The 26,406-nt window shown below is 35.2% G+C and overlaps 5 protein-coding genes across 5 annotated transcripts; all 5 read left to right on the top strand.

The window, feature by feature from the left end:
- The first annotated feature begins 1,166 nt into the window (after window positions 1–1,166).
- LOC130714725 (uncharacterized) lies at window positions 1,167–3,961 on the top strand. Its single transcript, XM_057564661.1, has 2 exons — window positions 1,167–1,350; window positions 2,430–3,961. The coding sequence occupies exon 2, from the start codon at window positions 2,449–2,451 to the stop codon at window positions 3,625–3,627; it is 1,179 nt and encodes a 392-aa protein (XP_057420644.1). The 5' UTR covers window positions 1,167–1,350; window positions 2,430–2,448; the 3' UTR covers window positions 3,628–3,961.
- Window positions 3,962–8,933: 4,972 nt separating this feature from the next.
- On the top strand, window positions 8,934–15,239 carry LOC130711918 (xylose isomerase). The gene is made up of 21 exons (XM_057561699.1): window positions 8,934–9,143; window positions 9,274–9,356; window positions 9,467–9,571; window positions 10,121–10,195; window positions 10,283–10,412; window positions 10,500–10,591; window positions 10,797–10,853; window positions 11,483–11,556; window positions 11,644–11,698; window positions 11,796–11,897; window positions 12,309–12,360; window positions 12,595–12,640; window positions 12,714–12,769; window positions 13,365–13,416; window positions 13,553–13,632; window positions 13,748–13,818; window positions 13,935–13,975; window positions 14,060–14,159; window positions 14,274–14,345; window positions 14,425–14,502; window positions 14,919–15,239. The coding sequence occupies exons 2-21, from the start codon at window positions 9,291–9,293 to the stop codon at window positions 14,952–14,954; spliced, it is 1,440 nt and encodes a 479-aa protein (XP_057417682.1). The 5' UTR covers window positions 8,934–9,143; window positions 9,274–9,290; the 3' UTR covers window positions 14,955–15,239.
- A 1,672-nt stretch (window positions 15,240–16,911) lies between these two features.
- LOC130713203 (zinc finger protein 3-like) lies at window positions 16,912–17,574 on the top strand. Its single transcript, XM_057562991.1, has one exon. It carries the CDS (start codon window positions 16,912–16,914, stop codon window positions 17,572–17,574), a length of 663 nt encoding a protein of 220 aa, XP_057418974.1.
- A 676-nt stretch (window positions 17,575–18,250) lies between these two features.
- LOC130711737 (ADP-ribosylation factor 1) lies at window positions 18,251–22,817 on the top strand. Its single transcript, XM_057561458.1, has 8 exons — window positions 18,251–18,649; window positions 18,730–18,768; window positions 18,873–18,935; window positions 19,832–19,850; window positions 20,612–20,723; window positions 21,627–21,674; window positions 21,957–22,087; window positions 22,538–22,817. The coding sequence occupies exons 1-8, from the start codon at window positions 18,547–18,549 to the stop codon at window positions 22,569–22,571; spliced, it is 549 nt and encodes a 182-aa protein (XP_057417441.1). The 5' UTR covers window positions 18,251–18,546; the 3' UTR covers window positions 22,572–22,817.
- A 1,395-nt stretch (window positions 22,818–24,212) lies between these two features.
- LOC130714798 (serpin-ZX-like) lies at window positions 24,213–25,511 on the top strand. The gene has a single exon (XM_057564746.1). It carries the CDS (start codon window positions 24,256–24,258, stop codon window positions 25,432–25,434), a length of 1,179 nt encoding a protein of 392 aa, XP_057420729.1. The 5' UTR covers window positions 24,213–24,255; the 3' UTR covers window positions 25,435–25,511.
- Window positions 25,512–26,406: the final 895 nt, after the last annotated feature.

Below are 26,406 nucleotides of genomic sequence, written 5' to 3'. Positions count from 1 at the left end.
TATGGAATTTTTTACCAAAGCGGATATAAATGAAAGCAATTTTTACCAAATGGTCATAAAAAACAATACTTTTACTATTCAAGTGAGGGCATTTAACAATGTGAGATACAAGTAAGAGTATTTTTTATAAAAAAAAACCATAAAAACCACATATTTTTACTACTCAATTTTTTTTCTAATGATATTTTCTGAATTCAAGTGAGGGCACTTGCCCTCATATACTTGAACCCATGTATCCTTCCCTGATATGGATAACTATGTTAACTTCTTAAAAAACTATATTAATTCATAGTTATGCATATCTCAACCCAAAAAGATCAATGTAGCAAAGCATCAAAGAGCAAACAAAAGCCACCAAATCTAATACACAAACACCCTAACCAGTGAGAAAAAAAAAGCCCTCATGACCCCCAAAACTCTACCTCTGCTACCTTAAAAAGACATGTGTGCATTGATCTGGATTGCTACTTGGTAGAGGGAAACATCATATGTGCAACATACTCCATGCCTAAGCGTTTTCCCATCAAAATAACATTGTGTCAACGTAGTTAAAACGCTATAAGACTTCGACAACTCCAACGACGAAACCATCAACTTCCTCCCTATCGATTCTGCATCAACATCAACGTCTTTCGTTAGCGCAACCCCATTAAAGCTCACAACAAAATTCTTCTTCTTTCTTCCTCCTTTCACAACTTTCCTAGGTCTTTCCCTAACCCTAAAGGTTTTCACTTTATCTCGAGACAAGGAATCCCTATGATCATAAGAAACTCCCATCAACTCCCTCCTTACGGTCCCAACGCTTACATCTTTGTCCATCTCTAGAGCAGCCCCACCTGAAACCACAAGACTCTTCTTATTCTCTCTTCTCTTCTCAACTTTCCTGGCCTACCTCTAGATGCCCGAATGTAAAAAAAAAAAAATTGATGACAAATATTGACAGTGATGTATCACAAGGGGGGACATATATATCAAGTCCTTCCATCGTCACTAAGACCCACCCACCATCTCGTAACAAAGGAACATCTGAATGTGGGGCAACAGGAACCTCTTTGAATTGTTGAGTTCAATTTTTCTTTTATAAACGTATAGTATAAAATATAATGCAGGGTTATATATGTAATTAAATCAATCACAAGGGTTGAAAAGTGTGTGTTGCAGATTTTTTTTAGTTTTTTCCGTTTGTACTAGTAAACCCTACCCGGTTCACTCAAATTTGAGAAACAAAGACAAAACCCTACTACTCTCCATTTGTCATTCACCCTACTCGCTGTCCGCCGTCTGCCGTCGTTCTCCCTTCGCGCCGCCACACATCCCCACATCAGCCGCCGTCGTTCGCCCTTCGCGCCGGTGAGTATCTTTGATTCTGAGCTAACCCACGGATAAGCCTCACACACCATGGTTACTGCTTTTCATTCCCCTTTTTTTGCTTCTTATTGCTATTAGCCATATCCCATTAGTGTTCACTGTTCAATCATTCTAGTTCTTGTTTCCCTACCTGTGTGTAGTAGTATTATCAACACTGACAGTGAGATTAAGAAAATCAAAACCATGTATTTTGCTTCTATTCAGATTTTTTTTATGAAAAGTGTTGCTGGTTTATCATACTGGTTTATGCAGTAAAAGTTCACATGTTTGACTTTTATAAGTTTTAGTTATGAAATTTGTATGATACATGTGATGTGATGAAACTATAGCTGCTATGATGAATTTTGGTTGGACTTTGATCCATGTTCATATTTAGTTCTTGGGTGATTCTCTACCCTCTTTGTTCTATTTTGGCTGAATTCCTATACCATATAAAGACAGAAGACAACAGTTTTGCAACAATAATGTTGAAATCATCTGATAGGATATCAAGTGCCATACCATTCTAGTTACTCATTGTTTGCTATATTGAGTGTTTCCTGAATCTTTCTGCTGCATTTGAAGTAATTGGCTGCATTGAGACTGTCTTCCCCCTTAGGTCCCATTTAATTGCCCATTCTTAGCTATGTCTAATCAGAAAATGTTTTCATTTAATTGTTACTCTAAAAATTAATATTTTAAAAAATGTTATATTCACCATGCAACAAAAAACTATTTTTTATAAAAAGGGTTCAAATGGAGTTGCTTTTCTATGTAAGCTAACCTGCTCTTGAAGCGAGTTCATCCAACCTATTTAATGGTAATTTAGCTTTCTCTAGTGCCCTTGGGCTGGCCCTAACCTACATGGCTTTGTGAACATGGCTTTGTGAGCTTTTCTGCCCTGTTTGTAGTTTTTGCCCTGATCTGCGGGCGCTAGTACCGGATGGGGTGAGCCGGCCCATATTGACAGCTCTAGTTTATTATAAACTCAAGTTCTTTATATGAATAAAATGAATTATTTGGTAATATATTCTCTGTCACCTGAGTGTCTTATTAATTTGAGGTTTATTTTTCTTGTGCAGATATCCTGCAACTTCAATCATGACGCTACTGGATGTCATTAAGGATGCTTCAGTCAATTCAAAATCTCTTGATTTACCTTCAGACTACCCAATTGTTCTGAACCCAGATAGTATTATACCTAATTTGAAGTCTGAACTTAAAGACAAATCTTCCTCATCCCTCATAAAACCCCTTACTGGATGGCAAGTTTCACAAACTGATGCTGAAATCATTGAGATTAGCAAAAAGTTCTTTACACAGCTCAAGAACCCTAAAGATTTGAAAAAGGGTGAGTTTACTGGTAGTTTGAATTCCTATCTAGAAAACATCAGGGACAAAGTAGGGGTTTCGGTTGAGAATGATTCATCTAGTAGTGGTTATATAAGGATTTTGATTGACAAACTTGGATCTTTTATTGGTAAAGATGTAGCTGGCCTGGTTTTGGATGGGTGTGTTTCTTTGGAGATTTGGGAAGTAGTTGAGGCTTTGATTGTGAATGGTCTTATTGAGCATTCTTGTTATTCAAAACTGGTTGCCTCTTTAGTAGAATTAAAGAGGTCTGACTTGCTCTGTTTATGTATTAAGCATGCTTTTGATCTGGGTTCATCAGAGATACTCAACATTTTAAGGTATTTTCTTTCTCCTTCCAAAGATGCCTATAACACTATGGTAACTGTGAAGAAGGACTGGGAGAACCAAGCGCTGTTAGCCATTGAGAAAGCAGGTGATAGCAACCTCAAGCGGAAGAATCTGCTTCTGGCAAAGGAAGCTTCCATTTTGCTTATGATATCATATGATGGATTCTCTGCAGCTGAGCTTTGTTTGCATTATCTGATTTCATCATCCAATGTCAAGGACGTGATATACCTTTTATTCAGCAAGTTGAATGGAAAAGAGTTGATAAATTTGATTCGCTACTTAGGAAAGTGGTTGAAGAAATATGAGAGGTTTCCTCAAGCTGTTCCATGTCCCAAAGCCTCATCAGTTTTGGGTTTGAAGGCTTGCGAATGGGTTCCCAAACTTGAAGATGTCATAAAATGTCTCGGTCTGGTGCTAGATGAGAATTTTTCTGCATTGGTGTTACATCCACAGTTTCACGAGGAGCTGAGACATATTGCAGGAATGGTTAGCTGTTTAACTGCTGAAGCCAAATTTTGTTATTTGATGGCTGATGTAGTGGACAAACTAAAGATCGAGGTAAAAGGAGGAAATAATTGAGTTCTTTTCAAAAATTCATTATTGCTTTTGATATGTTTAGCTTTTCTGGTAATGATGGGTTTCTGTATGAACTTATGATCAATACCAAACCCATCTCAATGATTGTATCCTCTTCGCTCACGCCTTCAAGGACAGAGACCAGACTTCCCGTCCTAATTGTCCAAGGTTTATGTATTATGTGGAAAAGGATCGTGACTGCAATTCATTTAGAGTTTCATATTTTCTCACAATCTAATTTTGATATCTAGGACAAAACTTTTTATTTATTTTTGGATTATATGTCTAAATTGATATAGAATTGAAAACTATGGTCGATTAGTTTTATATTTCTCAACTGACCTTTGACGATAATTCCTTAAATATTATCATCAGAGTTTTCTTTGGGTCACAAATCAGTTTCTTGTATGCTTTGCTTTATTTTATGATGCAATTTACAATAATTGTGTTCCATAACATTATTATAGCCAACTCTATCCGCTTCATCTGATTTATTATATAAAAGACTTTAGTCATTGGCTTATTGCTTGTCACAATTGTTTACAACACATATTGAGTAAACACTATTGGTTAGGTGTGTTATAGAGTACTGCTCGTGTGATATTCTGCACTGCAGTGTTATCACATCACAGGGAATTGGATCCCTCATTTGTTAGCCTTTAATTCTATTTTATGTGAGAATTAACATCCATATTGTATTCACTGATTTTTGTGTCATTAAAATTAATGGAAGCATTTGTTTGTACCTATTTCTCACCAAGTGGATTATTCCCCATCATTCCAAGTCAATAATGTATGAAAAGGCAAGCTAAGGCTAATAAACCATGGCCAACACACCTAGCTTGTTTGGATGCCTGTTAAAATGTATTTTTGGCTGCATTTGTTGAGATTAAGTTTGCACTCCCTTCCAATGCATTTCACACTTGAAAATAGTTGAGGGGAATTGTTCAGGTGTTTGGCTCACCAACGATAGTTTTATCTTTTATGTCATTTAAAATTTAACTTAACTTTTAATATTGTATGCTAATCAATTATGTAATACATTACATAATATATATATATATATATATGTGTGTGTATATATATATATAATTATCACCATTCAATCGTTAAACCGAACCATGACCCAATTTTGATATTGTGGGAACTGGGAAGTAACTCATGGCAGAGGGAAAAATAACATGTTTGCATAAATACCTCAAATAAAAAAACAAAAATAAATAATGATTGATTTTTTTAATAAAAAAAAACATTTCTTCTATAAAAAAACATTTTAACTAGATATAATAAAAAAATGAAATTTCTCCTCATATGGGCTCCAACTTGCTTGGGCAGGGTTCAGTTTAAATTACTCTTTAGTACTTGAAGACGAAGAGATGTGCAATTACCGTGGTGTGGTTGCAGTCCTTTTGGGTATCAAGGGGATGCTTGAACATTGGACCGGAAAAAATTGATCAGATTATACCCTGGTCCCTCGAGTCCAATGGGTGCACTGTCCCTAGTTCAGTGTTGGAACATAAGTCACCAACATTCTAACGACCTCCTAACCTAGGTTAGAGCTATGAAGTATACCTTACTTATTAGAAATGATATTTTCATTTCAGCTTGCTGACGGCTTTTTTTTCTGAATGGCGTAAAAAATAATATTAATTGGAAAAGGGGGGTGAAAAAAAATTAATTTAGCTGTCTGGGGTAGTTTCTGACTTGACTTTTAGGCCTTCGGAAGATTCCTTGCGAATGCTAGTAAGACAAACTACTTTTTCAGTTGCTTTTTCAGTGAGCTGATAGGAATAGGAAGCATTCGTAAGATTCCTTGTGAATGCTAATAAGACAAAGCCGAATCTGTACCTTTCTGACGTGCATGTGGGAATCTGCATGGAGACAAAGGATTCGAGTGCTTTATTGCGAATGGCTGACATGGAATGGCGTGTTGTCAGCTGATGGGTGACAAGTAGACAGGAGACAAGCCATTCGCAAGCAGGTATGTGAATGCTGTGTTGACAGGCATTCTAATGCTTTATTGCGAATGCATTAAAAATATAATTTACGAACCCCAGTTATAAAACCAAGCTCTCCGAACCAGATTTCTTCTCAACCTCATTTGCGAATTTTCTCCAAAACTTCATACGTTCTAATAGCTCAAAAATCATCAAAGATGGATAAGGTCATTGCTTTTGTGTATTCTGGAGGTAGAGTTTTCAATGGCAACCAAGGTGTCATTTTTGAAGGTCAAGCTAGGCCCATGCATCTCAAATGCAACATCACATTCGACCGCTTGAAGAGGAAAATCCATGAGAAGTTGAAGCTCCAAAGAAACCAAATAATTTCTAGAGTCATTTGCAGATTTATGACTAACTCAAATCCCATCTTTTTTTCACCTCTTGAGCTAGTTGATACACAAGACGTGAATGTCATGATGGATGGATTTCGTCAGCAGTCTTCCATGACAACGCTCGAGTTATACGTTGATATTGCTGAAGCTGGAAGTTCATCAATACCGGCCTCAACCAATCCGGTAAGTGCGCAGCAGGCATTCGCTCATGAAGCCGGTGGTAGCTGTGGCGTTGAGGAGGTTGTTCATTTGGGTGATGACACAGTGAATTTGGATGACGATTATGACTACCATAACACTGAAAATGTGGATGGTGAGGAGATTTTATCTTCAGATGATCATGATGAAGATGAAAGATTGGGTGACAGAGGTGACTCGTCCGACTCGGACGAGGGTGGCTCAAACGGCAATCCCGGACCTCTTATTAGATTACCGACGCTGGTGAATGTTTCTCCTGAAACGCATGGTATGTATAGTCACTTTAACTCTTCAGGTATTGTATTCATCCATATATCGTGTCTTGTATAAATCTTCTTTGTTACAGGCGTCCCAACCCCATTTTGGAATGAGTCTCCACACTATTCATATATTAACTGGGAACATCCCGATGAAGAGACAGATTTCTATACTGGCGGGGATGATCATACATCGTGGCAGCTAGGTGATAAATTATATTTAAATCAGTGTTTTGAGACCAAGAAAGATGTCCAGATGGCCCTCAAGCATTATTGTTTTAAGCTAAATATAACTTATATTGTGGCTGAATCCAAACCCACATACTTTGTGGCAAAATGTCCGAATGGATGCTCTTGGAAGTTGAGGGCCATGTGTTCTAAAAAAATTGGAATGTGGACGGTAGCTAGGTGGGGCGGTCTGCATACGTGCATAAATACGATAGCGTCGCAGGACCATAAGAAGATGACATCCGACTTTATCTGTTCATTCATTCTTGGTACAATGTTTTCTCATGATTATTATTTTGATACCCTTAAAAATACCTAGTAACTTATGATTTTGTTCTAATGTCACAGAGATGGTACGTACCCATCCTATTGTACCTGTTTCTCTTATCCAAGAGAGGATCACTGGTGTGCTAAGGTATAAAGTATCGTACTTAAAAGCCTGGAAAGCGAAGCAGAGAGCGGTTGCACAGATCTTTGGTGATTGGGAAGAGTCATATGACTTGCTCCCTAGATGGCTGAATTATATGCTTCGGTTTTACCCTGGGTCCTATTACGCCGTATCCACGAGTGACATTATCGACTGTAATGGTAATGTAGTTGTTGGGTCGAAGACATTTAAACGTGTGTTTTGGACCTTCAAACAATGTTGTGATGCTTTCGAGTACTGCAAGCCTGTGATACAGATTGATGGGACATGGCTTTACGGCAAGTATAGTGGAACTTTACTCATCGCAACAACACAGGACGGGAACAACAATGTTTTGCCAATTGCATTTGCAATTTCCGAGGGGGAAAATCTGAGCTCCTGGTCATGGTTTCTACGTTTGATACGTATGAAGGTCACCCAAAAACAGGGTATATGTTTGATATCTGACAGACACGCTGGCATCAAGGCGGCAGTACGCAACCCCGCTAACGGGTGGCAACCACCAAACGCTTATCATGTTTACTGCATCCGTCACCATTGCTGATATCAACACTTTGTCTTGTTTGATAGAACCAGCTAGAGCGACCTCGTAAAATCCAACCAGTCGAACATATGGTTCGATTTGTGGAGGGACACCATTCAAAGGAATGTGGAGTAATCTCAGCTTCAAGAATTTTTTATTTGTTTCGTTCCAAACATATCCCGACACACGTTTGTTTTGCTTCACCAATAACGTCGGAATTTTTGGGCCGAGAGTTAGCACTGCTTCATCCGCCATTTACAAATCTTCCTGAAGTTATTACATGCAACCGAAAATTAGGCATCAAAGAAAGTTTGAGACTCAAATACAAATGATAAACTAAAATATTTGAAAGGTAAGATTGAGAGAAGGAGTTAGAAATAATTACCAACAATAGAGAGACTTTGAGACTTGAGAGAGGTTGAGGGTAGTTAGAGCTTGAGAGGGAAGTATTCTATTACTTGAGTGAGTGAATTAGTGGGGAGGGCTACATATCTCTCCAAGAGCCATCAATCTGTTATGCCACACTTGTGATACAAATAAGAAGGTTGAAATGGTGGAAATGGTTGAAATGGAGGGGTGAGGACGAGAGTTGAAATGAGGAGCCGAAGGGAGATGGCGGAGGGAATGTCCCCCTGTTCTCTGGTTTGCAAATTAAGGGCACCACTGCGAAACAACTATAGCTCCTGTATGCTCTATTGGGAAGATCATTGAGGAGAAGTCGGGACTTAACAAAAGAAGTACGCCTGAATTGTTGCGAAAGAGTGGGATGGGAAACAAAACGGAATGCACCGGATTTTTAGCACGTGCGTGAATGTGAAGCTAATTCATGGTGATTGCGGCTGATTGACTTGCTAAAAGGGGTGTGCGCTCCCCTCTATCAGGGATTATATTCCTTAAGATGTCTGATCCTGAGTTTGAGATCTTCATGTTGAAAGACGGTTGTTCCTTAATTTACGTGGATTTTTTTTTGGTTGTTTGTAAACTTAAGGAGTAAAAAAAGAAACTCCCCTCCTTTCGTATTCTTCACCCTCATTTTCCATGCTTTGAACCAAATATTCTTCACACTAACATATGTTCTTTCCTTCTCTTCAACAATAAAAATAGGCCTTTTTCTGATTAATTTCTTTCTATTTGTTCCAAATATGTTAATCTACAAAATATGTTAATACATTTAATATCAAATAACATTTTAGAAAATAAATAATCAATTTTTAATTTTTTATCTTGAATAATTATTTTCGTGAGTGTTGTTATGATAAATTAAAACACACTTTCTCAGGATGAGCCAAGTTCATAGACAACCTTACTGGAATTCCAACAGCATGACACGTCAAGTGATATACTCACTTGATATCATTCTTATCCAATATTTATTATTTGAGCTATATAACATATCAAGAATTCAAATTCATAATGCATAATTCTTAATTTTCGAGATTTCAGGATCTCATTTTCACCAAATAATCAATTTCCACTCTATATAACAAAATCAAGCTTCTCTTTCAGTTCTCGCTATCTTCTTTGTTCCTGTTGAACAAGCCTCAATTTGTTAAGGTCACACTCTTCCCCGTGCGAATTTGTTACTCTCATCTCTATTTGTTGGGTTTCCTGAAAACGATGATGTTTCTTTTGTGTTATGTTTTGTATTACGCTGTTAATTGATGATCGGTTTTCTCACTCGCAGGGAATTTGCGTGAATCCATGAAAATGAAACCTGGGGAAATATTGCTGCTTCTTCTTTGTTTGAAAGTGTTCATCTATGCAGTGGTACGAGTACAGTTTCCCTGTATATTAATATACGGATTTTTACTTTTGGGGTTACGGATTATCATATGCAAATGCTATTTATTTATTTGTTTTTTTTTCGTGGCATGCAGATTGCTGCTCCTGAGACTTGTCCTGCTAATGATCTTGGTAAATGCGGTGATTCTGATGAATGGAAAGGGGAATTTTTTCCTGGCATTTCCAAAATCAAATATGAGGTAGACTTGATCATGGAAATTTATTTCTAACTCATTGTATCCATCATATGAGGGTTATATTGATATATATATATATATATATATATATATTCTGTGCTAAATAAAATTCAATGATATGTACTTTTTCCCCTTTTCATTGTCAATGAGTTTTGTTTTTGGGTTTGTGGAGAAGAGAAGGGAAAAGAATATATGAAGGAGAAGGGAAGGGAGGGGAATGAAGGTTTATTTCATTATTTGGGAGTTTAAAATCCTTAGAACTCCTTCAAATATTGGGAACTTGTAAATGGTGAATGAAAATTAATAGGGGGAGGTTTGGGGTTTACCTGACAATTCCTCATTTTCATCTACTCAAAACTGATATTAGTGGGGTTGATCTTCTTCAACAGAACTTGTTTTCATGTTTTTGTTCTGGAGCAAGATTTTGGCAATTGGCATAAAAATATTATTTGAGAAATCTTAATAAGCATAGTTCCTCTGTGTCACTTGTATTCAGTAGTTATGTTTCGTGTCACTGGGCGTATATTTATTAGTGCATTATTTGAATTTCAGGGCCCTTCTAGTAAGAATCCACTTTCATTTAAATGGTATAATGCAGAGGAAGAGATCCTTGGGAAGAAAATGAAGGTTCTCATCTATATTCTAAAAAGCTGTCAATTTCATTTCAGCGTTACCTATTGGCTTTTGACTTAACTTTCTTGTATGTCATTGCAGGATTGGTTCAGATTTAGTGTTGCATTTTGGCATACATTCCGCGGAACAGGTGGTGACCCATTTGGTGCACCTACCAAACATTGGCCGTGGGAAGATGGTAGCAATTCAGTAAGCATGGCTAAAAGAAGAAGTAAGCTAATATTTGTCTCTCCAACTTGATGTACTTCATATTCAGAGATTTGTATTTGATACAGGGTTACATTTTCTTGATTAACAGTGAGAGCAAATTTTGAGTTCATAAACAAACTTGGGGTCGACTTTTGGTGCTTCCACGACAGGGATATAGCTCCTGATGGGAAAACTCTTGAGGTGAGTCAATCTTTGAAGTTTCTCAACTTTACATAATTGAAGTATGAGAGGCAGTTGCATGTGCTTACTCATTTTTTATATCTGGAATATTCAACTATGGTCAGGGTGGAATGTGCTCTCGTGATTAATGCTTTGCTGCTACCTTTATTAAAGTTTAAATCTTCTTTTTGAGCTTTTGGATTGATCCTGTCGCCTTTTTTCTTAGGAATCAAATTCTAACTTGGACGAAGTGGTGGCCCTTGCTAAAGAACTTCAGACTAAGGTAATTTGACATGAATGAACCATTTAATGTATATTATTTTCCAGATACATCAGTTTTAAGTTGGAAAAGAAGTACTCTTTTCTTGCAACGTATGCTAAAGCTCAGATCATCAAAGAATTCCTGTTATGGTTTTCCATTTCATATTAAAAAAATGTTCTGAAATGTTATTGAACTTGGGGAATTCAGGCATTTAAGCTTTTTTAGTCTATGGTGGTTTCTATATGCTGATTGCATGATGGTTTTCTTTTTCCTATCCAGTGTGTTATAGTGTAATGGAATTAAAAAATTAAGGGTTAGAAATTATAATTATATCATATGCCATTGTGTTAACTGTTATGTTATAAAGTTGGTAAAGAAGGAAAATATGATATGACTTCGTATATTCAAATGTAAACTCTTTTTGTTTTCCCTTTGTGCATATGGTGGATGAAGTGCCTGTTTGGTTTACCGTTAGAAATACAGGAAAATAACACATCCCAATGCTACTTCAATAAAAAGTTCATCGGGATGTGTTATTTTCTTGTTTTCATACTTTCTAGCAGTAACCCTAACAGACTCTTTAGCATACATTTTTTGCCCAAAGAATATATCAAACAGCCCATAATGTGTTTTGTTATTTTACCATATAGAGTAAAAAGAGCGTTTTATGGGGAACAGCTCAGTTGTTCATGCATCCTCGTTATATGCACGGTGCTGCTACTAGGTAACGTATAAACAATTATCGCATGGCCTGTCTCTTGGGTCCTTATGTCAATTGGGTTCATGACTTACAAAATGAACTGCTTTACAGCTCTGAATTAGGTGTGTATGCATATGCTGCTGCTCAAGTGAAGAAAGCCATTGAGGTATGTTCGTGTGCATGTGAACTATGCTTGTAGTAGCATGAAGTTCGATTATATTTTTAGTACTATTGTTCATTTCTCTGTTTAAAATATATTGCAGGTGACACACTATTTGGGGGGAGAAAATTATGTTTTCTGGGGCGGTCGTGAGGGTTATCAATCTCTTTTGAACACAGATATGGAACGCGAGCTTAATCATTTGGTACGTGAGTCATTCTATGCTCGGTGTAGTTCTTTGATTGTGGTCCCCTCTTCAGCTCTTGTATAAGTAAACAACTCATACAAAATATCCTTGAATTGAATAAATAATAATCTTATGTCCATTCTACAAGAACAGTAAGAACCTGGCCTTATCCCAAAAACAACCAAGTCTCAATGAAAATGCTAAAAGTATATGTAAGCAAGAACACAGAATGAAGCCTAAAAAATGAACTGATTTTATTGGATGGCTAATATCTTGAATAGAATTTTATCCCTTCATAGTGGTTTATATATAAAAAGAACCTCGGCAATCCATTATTTACACAAAAAATTTGAATAGTTTCGTCCTCTGATTTGAAGTGTTTGTATTGTATCTTTTCTTAATCAATGCTGTTTATTTATTTTGTTGCAGGCTAGTTTTTTTGAAGCTGCTGTTGCATACAAAAAGAAGATTGGATTCAATGGTAACATTCTCTGGAACGCCAACTAGCTTATGGCACTAAATTATGAAACATAGAAAGAGTAGATAGAGCTGAACCAATCATCTTAATAGCTAAATGATTTGAAGTTAAATTACTATTTTTTTGTCAATATATGGGCTGCACCAAAATTTGAGTGAAAAATGATTTTTTTTTTCTATTCTTTTTCTTAATAAATAATTTTTTCTTATGCAATTTCTCTTTCCTAATTGATTTCAGGGACATTTTTAATTGAACCAAAACCACAAGAACCAACAAAACACCAGTAAGCTTCTTACCTTTATAGTCAATAATTTTACAACACCTGTTCCCTACCTAACAAACTTATATTCATCCAGGTATGATTGGGATGCCGCAACAACAGCTAATTTCTTGAGAAAATATGGACTTACAGGTAACATTTACTTGTGTTCATCAGCGATCTCCCCAAGAACTAAAATATGGTGTGATGTCTTTCCACATGAAAGTTTAATGTTGTCAGACATGCAAACTAAAGTTTTGAACAGTATATAACTTCAACTTTTTTTAATGTGCTTAAATAAAGAGCTATGGCATTATTTTCCTTTTTTTTCTGCATTTGATAAATTTGCTCTAAATGCTGATGTGCAAGTCCTGTGTTGTTTTTTCCTCAATATGGGGTTTAGCTCCTCTAAAGTCAGGAGTGCATTTTATAATAATTGTTCAAAAGGTATCATTGTTGAGATTTCATGAACTTGATAATTTGTCATAGGCATGTATTTTATCACAAAATCAACCATTGATTTTCCAATCGATTACCCTTGAATTTTATCCTTTAAATTGATGGGCCAAATCCCACAATATGATGCTGCATTTTCATCTCGAGTCAGAAAATTTTCTTCCTACTTAAATTTAACCAAATTGCCCCTTAATGGAACAATTTTAGCTGAAAGCAGGATGAGTCCTTGCACTATTTTATATACTTAAAATATTTCTCTAATTTCCTTTCTGCCTCATTTTTTCTCTTATAGGGGAATTCAAACTTAACATCGAGTGCAACCATGCCACCCTATCTGGTCACAGGTAAATCTATCATTGTACATTGCATTTACATGTGGTGTTTGTGATCATACTTCCCTTTAAAATTTGATATTCATTACTGAAGACTGAAAGTCTGAAACTGGGTTTGTTCTTTGTACACTTTTTAATGCCTTTGTAGTTGTCATCATGAGCTTGAAACTGCAAGGATAAATGGGTTGCTGGGTAATATTGATGCAAACACCGGCGACCCTCAAGTTGGTATGTGTGAATCCTCTATAACTTAATAAACAATGTAACTTTTGACATGGAAGGCTTTGTCTTTGCATGGCACAAGATTGGAAGTTGTAATATGATGCTGTTATCTTTACTGCAGGTTGGGACACAGATCAGTTTCTTGTAGATATTCAAGAGGCGACAATGATTATGCTCAGTGTTATCAGAAATGTATGAAATTGCTTGTCTCTGCTTGCATCATGAAGTGAAACACTCTTCACCTTAGAATGCAATCTCATCTGATTGGTTTCTGGGCCATCACTTTGTCTTGTTTTTGCCTTTTCCAGGGAGGAATTGCACCAGGTGGATTCAACTTTGATGCGAAATTGTGAGTCCTTCACTATCTTTCTGTACTTTTTCATGTTTGTTTTTTTAATCACAATTTCATTACTGAGAATTGAGAATATTTTAGGCGGAGAGAAAGCACAGATGTTGAAGACTTGTTCATAGCCCACATTGTTGGAATGGATACAATGGCCCGTGGCCTCAGGAATGCTGCAAAGCTGATTGAGGTGATACCCTGCATCCTCTCTTGCATCAATTTATATTTACATAATTCAAATCAGCTATTTTTTAACCTTTCTTGATAATCAAACTAACAATTTATCATTATATTTGGATTGAAGGATGGTTCTCTGGCTGAGCTTGTCCGCAAGCGATATTCGAGTTTTGACACAGAAATTGGGGCTCAAATAGAGGTAACGTTCTTCCAATTCTTTTTCTCCTCTATATTTAATGTTTTTGAGATTAACTTTCTTGGAATGGATGCTGGCATAGGCTGGGAAAGCTGACTTTGAACTGCTTGAGAAGAAGGTCAAGGAATGGGGAGAACCAAAGGTTGCTTCTGCGAAACAGGTAACTCAAAAATATAAATAATTTTTCTGCAACATTAAGGGCCAGCATGTTAAAGGGTACATTTACATCCTGTGGAGAACTTTAAGCATTGACTGTTCTCTTCTTATAACACGACATCTAATGTTTTTATAACATCTCATTTCTCACTTATTAAGGAAATATAGGAAAATCATGCTCTTCCGAAGTAATTGTAAGACACGTTTTTCCATTAGGCTAACCGCACTGCTAACTTGAGAATGCATTTTACCTTCTACAAACTTAATGCAAGATTGAAACCCCTTTTTGTAATTAAGCATTGAAGCTCTATATTTGAATACCTGTTAACATTTTAGTCCTCTGGCTGTATTTTCTTACCATTAACTTGCTATGAAATATTTCACATAGTTTCTAATTAAATTTTCCATGGTGTGTTGCAGGAGCTAGCTGAGATGATATTCCAGTCTGCCATGTAGAAAGCAGCTACTAGCCGTGTGTGGCTCTGCCACTTTTCTATTTCCTTTTTAGTTAGGTACTTTTCAGCATAGTAGGTTTATTAATAAATGGAAAATGAGATTAACTTATAGCAGCTTCATTTTCCTTGGAGATGAAACATGTTTGGTGCTGGGTTCCCCAGTTCATGCGAAGCCTGGAGAAGTGCATGTTAGCTTTTGTAAAAAAACGTGACGCATACCTTCCCTGGTCATAAGAAAGAGCACTGAGCAAGCCAGAATGAACATTTACTTCTACTTTCGCATCTACTCTACTTCCACCTTTGTTCATTATTATTTTCAAGTCTCAACACCTGCAGATAGTACATAGTGAAATTACTGATAGTGCAATCGTGTACGCCATAAGTACATGTTTAGATACCTGTTGAAAAATTGCAGCGAGTCAAAATCATTAGGACAGAAACAACTTTTAGCTCTTCCGGTTGTCTTTTGTGATTTTGGCTAATCATGGTTTTTTACGGTGTGTCCAAAAGATAAGCACTAAAAGGGATTTGATTTCGCATTCCATCATTGAGATACTTGTAATAAAAAATTTAAGCCTTTTGAGATGGTATCATGCTTAATCAATTTAAATGAAATATAAAGCAAATGAATACAACTGTTTTTATGCAAGTTTTATGGATCACGGATAGCAATTAATCCAAAATTTGTTGTGCTATGCCATGCAGATTGGAGTCATCATTGGTCGTTGTACTTGTTTTTATTCAAAAGCAAGTAACATAATTTGTTCACTAACAAAAAGCAATTAATAACAAAACAAACGTCAAAAAAAGGGGTAGCATTTTCTTTCTTAAGATTTTTGTATGTGAGCATCAAAAGACATGCACCTGGTTTCTCCACATTGAAAAGAAAACGACGTCCATTTTGGTCCTTCGTTTTTAGCACATCACTGGATTTTTTTTTCTTGCGAGTTAAATCCAACTTATAGCTTATTATTTTTTTTAAAAAAATTCAAATAAAATGTCAATTTTTTGATATATTTTTATTCAATCGTATATCTCAAAAATTGAAATACTCATCGGGATTGCAAAGATACTCACTAGTTATAGTATAATTTTTTGAAAGGTATAATATAATTTTGTTTACAATAATAGAAACAAATCAATATTTTTAATTAATTTAATTAGTATACCGGAAAGAATAAATATTTTGCATATATAGATGTCAAATAAATCTTATCCCTTTATTTTTTGGTGCGTTAATTAATCTTTATCTGTTTATCTACCTTTTTACCCTATTTTAATCTTAATTATTGTCATTCAATCCAATTAGGATGTTGAAAGATTTTTAAAATATTTGTGATATATTTTAGTCTATGCCATTAAATTTAATAGGTTGGAATTTTTTTTACAATCATATATACAAAAATATTGTAAATGAGTTTAATTAGTATACCGTAAAGAATAAATACTTTACATATATATTGATGTCAAATCTTTACTCTTTTTACATTGATTCCTCTTTATCTGTTTATCTTACCTTTTTATTCTTTTTATATCTTAATTATTCTCATTCAATTATGATGTATGATGTTGAAATATTTTTAGATCTTAATTATTTTAGTTAAGTTTACTAACATACGTAATCAAATCATATCATTGTAAAAAAAATCAAATCGACAAAAAAGGAAAATAAATATATGCTAAAGATTTTATATCGGACTTTTTTAGCTTGCTCTTTATTGTTGTGCCAAATTAATTTAAGGTACCACCAAATAAAGATGTTGACTCTTATATCTTTGGATTTTATGTGTCCTGATCATTTCAGAGCACAATCTTGAGAGCAGAAAGTTCGGTTAATCAAATCTCATATTTAAGGTAACTATTTTGCTATAAAATAACGAGAACTATTGTGTCACTTTAACCTAAAGTTTTATAAGACTTTTTGCCTGTCTAACTTGTTAGGAACTTTGATTCTTAAGATGGCACGTCAATTAGGAGCTTCATCCTTTGGTGCTAACAGTAATGGTCTCGACGGAGAAATACCCACAACAAATGAAAAGAGCTTCCCATGTAAATTTTGCAAGCAAAAGTTCTCTACCTCACAAGCTTTGGGAGGACACCAAAACGCACATAAAAAAGAGCGTTCTCTAGAAAAATTTCGTCAACAACTTGATGCTAGTTGTTTTGGGCTTTCACACTTTCCTTCTTATTCTTCTTATCCAACTCTCCATGAAGGTTTATACAGGTCATTTAGGGATGACTCCTTAAATCTCAGACCTTCTAATCCTTTGATGACCTCAACTGGATTTCGGTACGATCAACGCTCACCATATTTTAATGCGATCAGAAATATAAGAAGTCATCATGCAATTCCAAGTACTGCAAGGTCAGAGAATTATCGTAATGAAACACTTGCACTTTTCCCAAATGTCACCACCAATGTAGCAAGCCAAGTTGTGAACACGGAAAGCACTCCAAGGTCAAGGAATGGTGTTGAAACTCTTGCACTTTTCTCAAATGTTCCCACCAATGTAGCAAGTCAAGCTCCAATACCAATGAGAAGGAATCCTTCAGTGCCGGAAGAAAATTTTGAAGTGCCAGCTGATATTGATTTGTCACTTAGGCTTGGTTTTAGATCATGAGTTTTTCTTTTTTTTCTTTTACAAAGAAAAACTATGAGGCTTTATTATGTTGTCAAACTATTATTGTTTTACTTCCATTATATGTTATACATTTAGTTAGTTAGGTTTTGTTAAATTTTGTTACTAGGACACATCTAGGATTTTTATTTAGACTTAAAATATAAGTTCTATTAATTTGAGAATGAGTATTGATGAGATTTTTGTTATTGTTTGATTGAATATTGAGTGAATGATACAACATCCTTGACAATAATATTAATATCTTTTTTTTCTTTGATTAAATAATCGAAACTAAATAAAAAGAACCAACCGATGCTGACAATTACGCGCAGAGCAAACAACCTTACAATCAGGAACGGCACTCGAATCAAAATTTTCAAGCAAAACTCAAGAATTTGGAGGCTCAATTTTACAAGCAAAAAGTCAAGAACTGTACCAATAAGATCAATTCTACTCAGCTAACTAGCAAAGCATCCCCATTGCACAATAATTTTATAAATATAAAAAAAAATTACTCAAAACAATTTTCAATGATATTTTTTGGTCAATTTTTTTCAATGATAATGATAGTAAAAATAAAATAGAAAAAATATAGAGTGAAGGCATCAAAGTCCAAACGAAACGAAATGGCCCAGCCCAAATTTCACTCTATCTGGCTTAATGCGCGAAATGACAATACAGCAAGCGTGTGAGGATCCCATAACCGAAAGGTGGGGGAGAGCGAGGGAATCGAAATCATCACACTTCATTTCTCAATTCTCATCCCTCTCTTTCCGTTTTCGATTCCATCATCCTCCTCCTCCGATTTCAATTCGCCATCGTCGTCGATTCACAATTTCAGATCAGATTCACACGCACATGCACTCATCAGATTCACAGTTTCTGCTTTAAGATCTGATCCGAATTTGCAACTGATTCATGCTCTAATCGTACTTGTGGCACTGTGTCCGTATCCCTCTGCCGAATCGGAAGATGGGATTAGTGTTTACCAGATTGTTTTCCTCCGTTTTCGGTAACAAGGAAGCTCGAATCCTCGTTCTCGGCCTCGACAATGCCGGCAAAACCACCATTCTCTGTATGCTTCTTACCTCTCTCACCTTCTTCCTCATCCAATTTTTGCAACTTTTCGTATTAATTTTTTGGATTTCTCTTCAGATCGGCTCCAGATGGGTGAAGTTGTCTCCACCATTCCAAGTTAGTACTCGATCTCGTTTTGCGTTTTCCTTAATTTTCAGTTCGTTTGGCTTTGCATGTTGCCTGATGATTTGTCTTTGGATTTATTTGATTGTTTGATGCAGCAATTGGGTTTAATGTTGAAACAGTGCAATATAACAACATTAAATTTCAAGTCTGGGATTTAGGTAATGGCTTCACTCACCTTGATTCATGCAAATCCTGTATATTATAATGTGTGTGATTGATTGTTAAGACATTTGTTTTTCGCCGTTCTTGTTATGCTAGACAAATTCGAAACCAACAATAGGGTCATAGAGATGAACATGTGATCAAAATTTAGTAAATGAGGACTTACACATCATTTTAATGACTTGTGAGCGAAAAACAGTCTAATGCAATTTTAATTTTGATGGGAGTCTCACTGTCACTAGGGATGAAAGTCGGCCAGCCTAGCTCATGGTCGGCTTGTTAAGAAAGTCTCCCTGTTTTCCTGGCTCAAGCATGTATCACTCTTAGCTCACGAGTTTCTTGGGCTCAAGGAGCCAGGTTCAAATCCTATACAACAACAGACATTGCTTTTTCCCACCAAAATCCTATACTTTATTATTTTGACTTCAAAAGAGTGGTTAACTATGTAAAAAGGTAAAATCAAATAAGTGTGTGAGTGTCTCACAAGCTATGAAGCTAATACATGGGCCCATGATTTTTACGAGTTATTATTCGATACTATAAGTGCACCACATCACAATATGAGTTGGTATAACTTTGTCCTTCTTGGCCATAAGTAGTTTTATCTATTGGTATTTATCCATTTGATGGAGTGCAAGTGAAGATAAAAATATGTTGAAAACCTAGACGACATTATAATTTTTTTTTCTGTTTCAAGCTATTTTCTTTGATACACACATAGGTCATATGTTTTGAAAAAAAATAAACACCTTTAATTTAGACTTTCAAACCATAAATATAGTTTATTGTTTACAATCATGTGAGCTTATGGTTGCTTGAGACTTAAATATTATATGAAATAGGAAGGCTTATTACAATTTGCAATTCTGATATCAAACTTTTGTTTGTACAGGTGGGCAAACAAGTATCAGGTAAGACTTTTGGTTTCATTCATGACTTTTTTTATCCTCCTATTTGACATGAGGATGCACTAAATGGTCTTATGCTAGCATATGAAGGAATTTCGTCTTAAAATTGTGCCTTCTAGATCTGTTTTTGTTGTTGTAGTCCTTTAACTCTCCCAAATTTCTGTGCACAAGTTATTGTGAAAACCCTGATATGTGTTATTCTAGTAAAAAGATAACCATCTGTTAGGCCCGTTTTTTAATTTAGAAAGAAACAATACGAGACTGAGATGATAGATAATGGGACAGAAGAGGAGTTAGTTAGGGTCCACAGAGACAAGGATGAGCTAAATGACTAGTATGCTTAGTTAGTATGATTAGTTTGTCCGCAAAGACAGATTTCTCTTTTTTTATTATTGTGTTAAATTCAGTTTCATTCTTGTTGTTTAGCTCAAGAACAATGTACTTCCCCAATATTTGAACTTTTTAACTTCTCCTTTAGGGATGCTTTGCTATGACTTAACCATCCTATACTTATTTTCTCCATTAGAACAAAAAATGTATGCAATACGTATGTGCAGCTTAAAAATACACCATTTCAAGGAGTTTCCTTTGTGCATAAATTACATCTCTCACATAATTTTCCTTAAAAAAAACAGAGCAAGCCACGGTGGCAAATGAAACCATCTTGGCTAAACCACAAGATGGGAAAATAAATTTAATCCTTACTAATATGTAGTCTCCATCAACTTCTCCAATTTTTTTTGGTTTGGTCTTTTTTCCCCTAGGCCATACTGGAGGTGTTACTTTCCAAATACTCAAGCAATAATCTATGTTGTCGATTCAAGTGACACTGATAGGCTTGTGATAGCTAAGGAGGAGTTCCATGCAATTCTGGAGGTATATGTTGTTCCTGATTTGTTTTTCATACACATATGTAAGTATGTATTTATAGTAGTTTTATTACATTTATGGTATGGGATATTGGCTTTTGTCATCTTATGAATAATTAGATTGAGAAAAACATGAATGTGAATCTGTCACTGGCAAAAACTTGCACAAAAATATCTAGGTTTGTAAGGAGTGTAAGAATTGCTTACAAGTCATAACATTTATTAATGTACTCAGTTTGGTTACTTCAAATTTTATTGCAGCTGCTATCATTGGGGATTTGTAGCTCTTGTATCTCTAAAGTATTTGAGTTACATTAAGCTTTAGCAAACACTAATTGGATTAAATAGAGGAATGCTTCTGGTGTTATTTGTGATAAAAAGGTGTCTCTTAAGCTTGGAGGAAAGTTTACATGGTCATAAGACCAACAATTATTTTTAGTTTTGAATACTGGGCAATAAAGTGCCAAACAAGAGCATATAAGTGTTGCAGGGATGAGAATGCTGCAATTGATCATGGATTAATAGTCATAAAAGAAAAGACAAGGTCATGAATGAATGTATTGGAGAGAATGTAGGACTAGCGGCTATTTTGAAAAGATGCCAGAGTTGTGTTTAAGATGGTGTGGATATGTAAGAAGACCAATCGAAGCCTATTTAGAAGGACTATTAGACGGAAGACAACTCCATAATTAGAGGAAAACCAAGAAAAGTTATTAGTGAAATCATTAAAAATTATTTAGATCTAGCCTCTTTCAAAAATTAGCTTTTGAAATTCGATTGTGTATTTTGATTCATGTAGTCAATTATACTTAGTTAGACTCGGCTTTGATTGTGGTCATTGAAGGTTGAAGGTTTTGGGCCTACTTTGTTTGAGAAAATACTAATTATTTTCTCTGAATCTTTTTGTCAGGAGGAAGAACTAAAAGGTGCAGTTGTTCTCATTTTTGCAAACAAACAGGTCAGAATTTGATCTATATTTGTTGGATTCTTATATTGTCACATAAGATGGAGTCAGTTAATATTCACCCAAAGAAAAGGAAACAATGAGTATATAAACAAGTTAGGAAGCTAATATCATTGACAGAAGTCTTTGCTAGAGGACATGGTGCAAAAGGATATACTCAGATTATACTTAATTATTGATTAATCATATGCATAATGATATGGCAAGATGCCAGCTGGATAAGACTGGATTTTTGAAAACTTTATTTATTTTAAATGTTCTCTTTCCACTGTACAGGACCTTCCTGGTGCCCTTGATGATGCTGCAGTGACGGAGGCTCTCGAGTTACACAAGATTAAGAATCGCCAATGGTCAATTTTTAAAACTTCTGCAATAAAAGGCGAAGGGCTTTTTGAGGGCCTGGACTGGTAAGTCAGATAAAACTGAACTCTTTCAGAAGAGTTAAGATTTCAAATATCAATTAATATTAGTTTTGCTACGTTATTATTCTTTTCCTATTTTTTCATTTCTTTGCTGTATTTTTTAGGGTGTTTTTTTATACTAGTTTCTGTGAAATAGAGAGGTTGTAGGTTTGTTAGTGAACCCTTTCCAACAAGATGTGACTAACTTGGCATGTGCTCGTTTGGAAACCTGAAATGAAATAATATGGCTTGGAACCTTTGCTTTATTACATTTATCTTTAGAGTTACTGAGTTACATGTTTCATAATTAAGAATGTTGGTACTTCTTGTTCTAGAGATGTTTAGAGTCTCACTGCTTCCAGCTGTAATTCTAGCTGATGATATTTAGCTATGGCTTTTTGTTGCTCACCATGGCTACTATCTTGTGCAATGTTAATATGTGAGCTTGTCGTGTAGGTTGAGCAATACACTCAAATCCGGAGGCGGCTAATGGTGTCAGCTTTAACGAATTAGATGCTTAGATTGATTGGTGAATTCAGAAGGAAGGTTGACATGTGTATTTTGGTATCACTTTCACTATGAATGGTGTTATAATATGATATTATTTTTCATACTCAGGCATTTATTCCGGTTTTTGTGTTTAAAGATTAATGATTTGAATGCTGTTCAATGGTTTTTGTTGTCTTACTCAGAACAATTCAGATCAAATTACGTCCAATCTTATTTCTGCTTATAAGGTGTTTATATAGTAGTAGACCAACTTTCAGATTCAGTTTAAAAATTAAGATTGTGCCACTTTGGATGAATCAAAACTTGATTGAACAAACTAGTTTAATTTAAAATAAACCCTTTATTAGTCTTTGAAAGATATATTACAAGATCATTGTCACCGAAGAAGTCATTAAAAGATCACCTTCTTCAGTAGCCCATTGTTGGAGTCTGCAAAACCTTGCTAATGGAGGCTGACATGATTTGGACTTAAACGCAGACCAGATGGTGATGTGGCTATCTTGCTGCCTCCTACATGGCAAAAACAGTAAATCCAAGTCAAGTAGAAAATCTACAAATGTTCGTCTTCCACGATTCCAAACTCCAAATTGCAACATGATGACCATAAGTGTTGCTTAAAAATGCATTAGAAATTAGTTTGTGGTTATTGTCATAAAGCTTACTAGGAGCATGTTTCTTTTACAACACTAAGAAAATGTTTCATATTTAATAATAGAGAACAATTATCATGTTATAATTGTTGTCTTTTCCACATAATGTTACATTTTGTTACAATGCTATCATAAAGTACAAGAAATCGTTACCAATGAAAATAAGTAACGCCAAAATATGAAATCATAAAAAACTGTTGCGAAAAGTGTATGAAACATTTTGTGTCTATGGCTATACTTTTAACTGTTGCGGGGAAAAAAAATGTTGTAGTTGTAATTTGATCTTTGAGGAATAGTATTGTGGATATTGATATTTTTTTTAAACACAAGAAGTTATTAGACTTATAATTTGTTAAGATCTGATTTTATTTCTATGTTGTTACTATTATTTGTGCTAACTTATTAGATTTCCATATTTTCTTCTTTATTATATATATATAGATTTGATTTTTTTTTTTACAGATTTGAAATTATTTTAGTTTTACATTGACACTTATTTCTTTTTTTTTTAAGTATATTGACACTTATTTCTAACATAATTAAAATTGCAAATGATTAGATTAGAATATGACACAATAAATAATACAATTATAAAAATAACCATGAATTTTTTTTAACGGTGTTTAATAATTAATTAAATTACAATTAACTTCCTGTTGCCAACATTTATTTTTTATTATATATATATATATAGAAGATATAGATAGATATATTCCATATGTAACAAAAAAAAAGATAAGGTAAATAAATTAGATTAAAATTTAAGTAAATATGACCCATATCAAGAGTTCAGATTTATTCCAATTTTATGATATCACAAAGACTATTTTCAATCAAACAAATTTTTTAGGAACTCATATGACATTTTTATATGGAGAATTTTAGATTATGTTTTATAAGTTAAGATACAAAACATATTTAAATAATATTTAATCTATTTCTAAAGTTAATTTATGAGGTGGCCTATAAGTACTAAATGCAGGTACTTTGTTCCTCGGAAAATCAGAACGAACAATGGAACTCCAAAAATCAAAATCGAAGAAATCAAACGATGTTGCTCTGAGCTTCACAAAACATCTATTCTCAAAGAACCATTATGAGAAGAAGAATCTCGTCTTTTCGCCCTTCATTCTCAACGCTGCTCTTAGCGTCATGGCTGCTGGTTCCGAAGGCCGCCCACTCCACGAGCTTCTCTCCTTCCTCCGATTTGACTCCGTCGACGACCTCACCACTTTCTTCTCTCATCTCCTCTCCGCTGCTGCTGCTCCTTATAATCTCTCTTTTTCCAATGGATTGTGGGCTGATAAATCGCTTCAACTTTCTCATTCATTCAAACAACTTGTGGCCACTCATTACAAGGCCACTCTCAATTCAGTTGACTTTAAGACCCAGGGTGATCAAGTGCACCATGAAGTGAATTCATGGATTGAAAAAGAGACTAATGGCCTTATTACACAGGTTCTTCCTCCCGGAACAGTAACCAAATTAACCAAACTTATCTTTGCAAATGCAATATACTTCAAGGGTGCCTGGAAACATGACTTTGACCGTAGACCATACCATCATAAATTTGATCTCCTTAATGGCACTAGAGTCCGGGTTCCTTTCATGACAAGTGAGAAGGATCAGTTCATTAGGGCTTTTGATGGTTTTAAAGTCCTCCGTCTTTCTTATAAGCAAGGTGGAGATAAAAAACGCCGCTTCTCCATGTACATTTTTCTTCCTGATGCAATACATGGACTTTCAACTTTAATTGAAAAGTTGTCTTCAGAATCTGATTTCTTGAAAGACAAGCTTCCTCGGCGAAAAGTGCAAGTAAATTCCTTCATGATTCCAAAATTCAATATTTCTTTTTCATTTGAAGCTTCTAAGGTGCTGAAGGAGCTTGGAGTGGTTTCACCTTTCTCTCAATGGGATAATGCTTTGGATAAATTATACGTGGAAAGCATATCTCACAAAGCTCTCATTAAAGTAAATGAAAATGGCACTGAAGCAACAGCAGCCACTATTGTGGAGAAGATATTTCTAGGTTGCTCTCCACCACGTCCGGTTGGAATAGATTTTGTAGCTGACCACCCTTTCCTCTTCTTAATCAGAGAAGATTTTACCGGAACAATCCTCTTCGTTGGGCAGGTGGTCAATCCTCTTGATGGAGCAGCCACGCCGGTGAAGGTTAGCAACCTCTATAGCTGATTACATTTCATGATTAGGACTTATTCCTTCCTATTGTGATGGGGCTTGGCCTCTAATCTGTGGCATGTTTTATTTACAGCTGTACTTAGAAGATGATAAGAGGAAGAGGAAGAGGTCAAGTAAAGATTTCAGATGGAGGAGATGATTTTATTTATTTTTTAGGCCTGGAGGTCAAAGTCAATATTAGTGGGTTGAATGACACTTGTGATAAAATTTTATATTTGAAGTAGTTTGTAGGTCGGTATTATATCTTATGTATTATTACTATTTCTGATGCCCTTAAATTTAATTGTTGATAAATTTCTTTCTATTTTACTGCAGTTACTAGTGCTTCACCAATATTTATTTTTGGTCTCTGCATGAGTGCTCTCTCCACCTTTCGTTTGGCATATCTTCTCTGCTCTTGGTCCCCCTTTTTTTTCTTCTACTTTCTTGTAGCATTTACTGGAGTTTTATTAGCTAGATGCCATACATGTATGGATGTATGTTCATCCTTATAGCAGCTAATTAAGGAGGGTGTTTGGTGCCAACTTAAACAAATGCCCAAGGATCGATCTTAGTTTCCTAGCTAGTTGGTTACTAGCTGTGAATACAAGATTTTTAGGCATATGGGATTCACATGTTTGGCATAGCGTTATGATCTAACTAACTTATATTTTTTTTCTGTGTTAATTTTTTTGAAATAAAAAGTAATAAAACTCTCAAATTGATACTTTCTTCGGTATGTACACGAAGTCACACAACTCATAATCACCCTTATTATAGGATCCGGGAAATTAAAATCCCTAAGAGTATCCGCCAAGAACCCTTCTTAGCGGTGGAGAGGTTTAGGTGATGAACAACCTCATGAGCAAGGATCACATAATCAGTAGTACCTCATCCTGGGAACAAACTAGATTGGAGTGGTCCAATAAACTGATCCAAATAGGGGTGAATGCGAGCAACTATAACTTTTGTGACAATCTTGTAAAC

Source organism: Lotus japonicus, chromosome 4 (assembly GCF_012489685.1).
Source record: "Lotus japonicus ecotype B-129 chromosome 4, LjGifu_v1.2".
Classification (NCBI taxonomy): Eukaryota; Viridiplantae; Streptophyta; class Magnoliopsida; order Fabales; family Fabaceae; genus Lotus; species Lotus japonicus.
This window is presented reverse-complemented; position numbering and strand designations above follow the sequence as displayed.

Excerpts from the sequence above, each read along its gene's own strand:
- LOC130714725 (XM_057564661.1), top strand. The coding sequence starts at position 2,449 with ATGACGCTACTGGATGTCATTAAGGATGCTTCAGTCAATTCAAAATCT.
- LOC130713203 (XM_057562991.1), top strand. The coding sequence starts at position 16,912 with ATGGCACGTCAATTAGGAGCTTCATCCTTTGGTGCTAACAGTAATGGT.
- LOC130711737 (XM_057561458.1), top strand. The coding sequence starts at position 18,547 with ATGGGATTAGTGTTTACCAGATTGTTTTCCTCCGTTTTCGGTAACAAG. Across the intron at positions 18,769-18,872 it reads AGTTGTCTCCACCATTCCAA|CAATTGGGTTTAATGTTGAA; the intron begins GTTAGTACTCGA and ends TGTTTGATGCAG. Across the intron at positions 20,724-21,626 it reads AGTTCCATGCAATTCTGGAG|GAGGAAGAACTAAAAGGTGC; the intron begins GTATATGTTGTT and ends TCTTTTTGTCAG.
- LOC130711918 (XM_057561699.1), top strand. The coding sequence starts at position 9,291 with ATGAAAATGAAACCTGGGGAAATATTGCTGCTTCTTCTTTGTTTGAAA. Across the intron at positions 10,413-10,499 it reads AAGCATGGCTAAAAGAAGAA|TGAGAGCAAATTTTGAGTTC; the intron begins GTAAGCTAATAT and ends CTTGATTAACAG. Across the intron at positions 14,160-14,273 it reads ATGCTGCAAAGCTGATTGAG|GATGGTTCTCTGGCTGAGCT; the intron begins GTGATACCCTGC and ends TTTGGATTGAAG.
- LOC130714798 (XM_057564746.1), top strand. The coding sequence starts at position 24,256 with ATGGAACTCCAAAAATCAAAATCGAAGAAATCAAACGATGTTGCTCTG.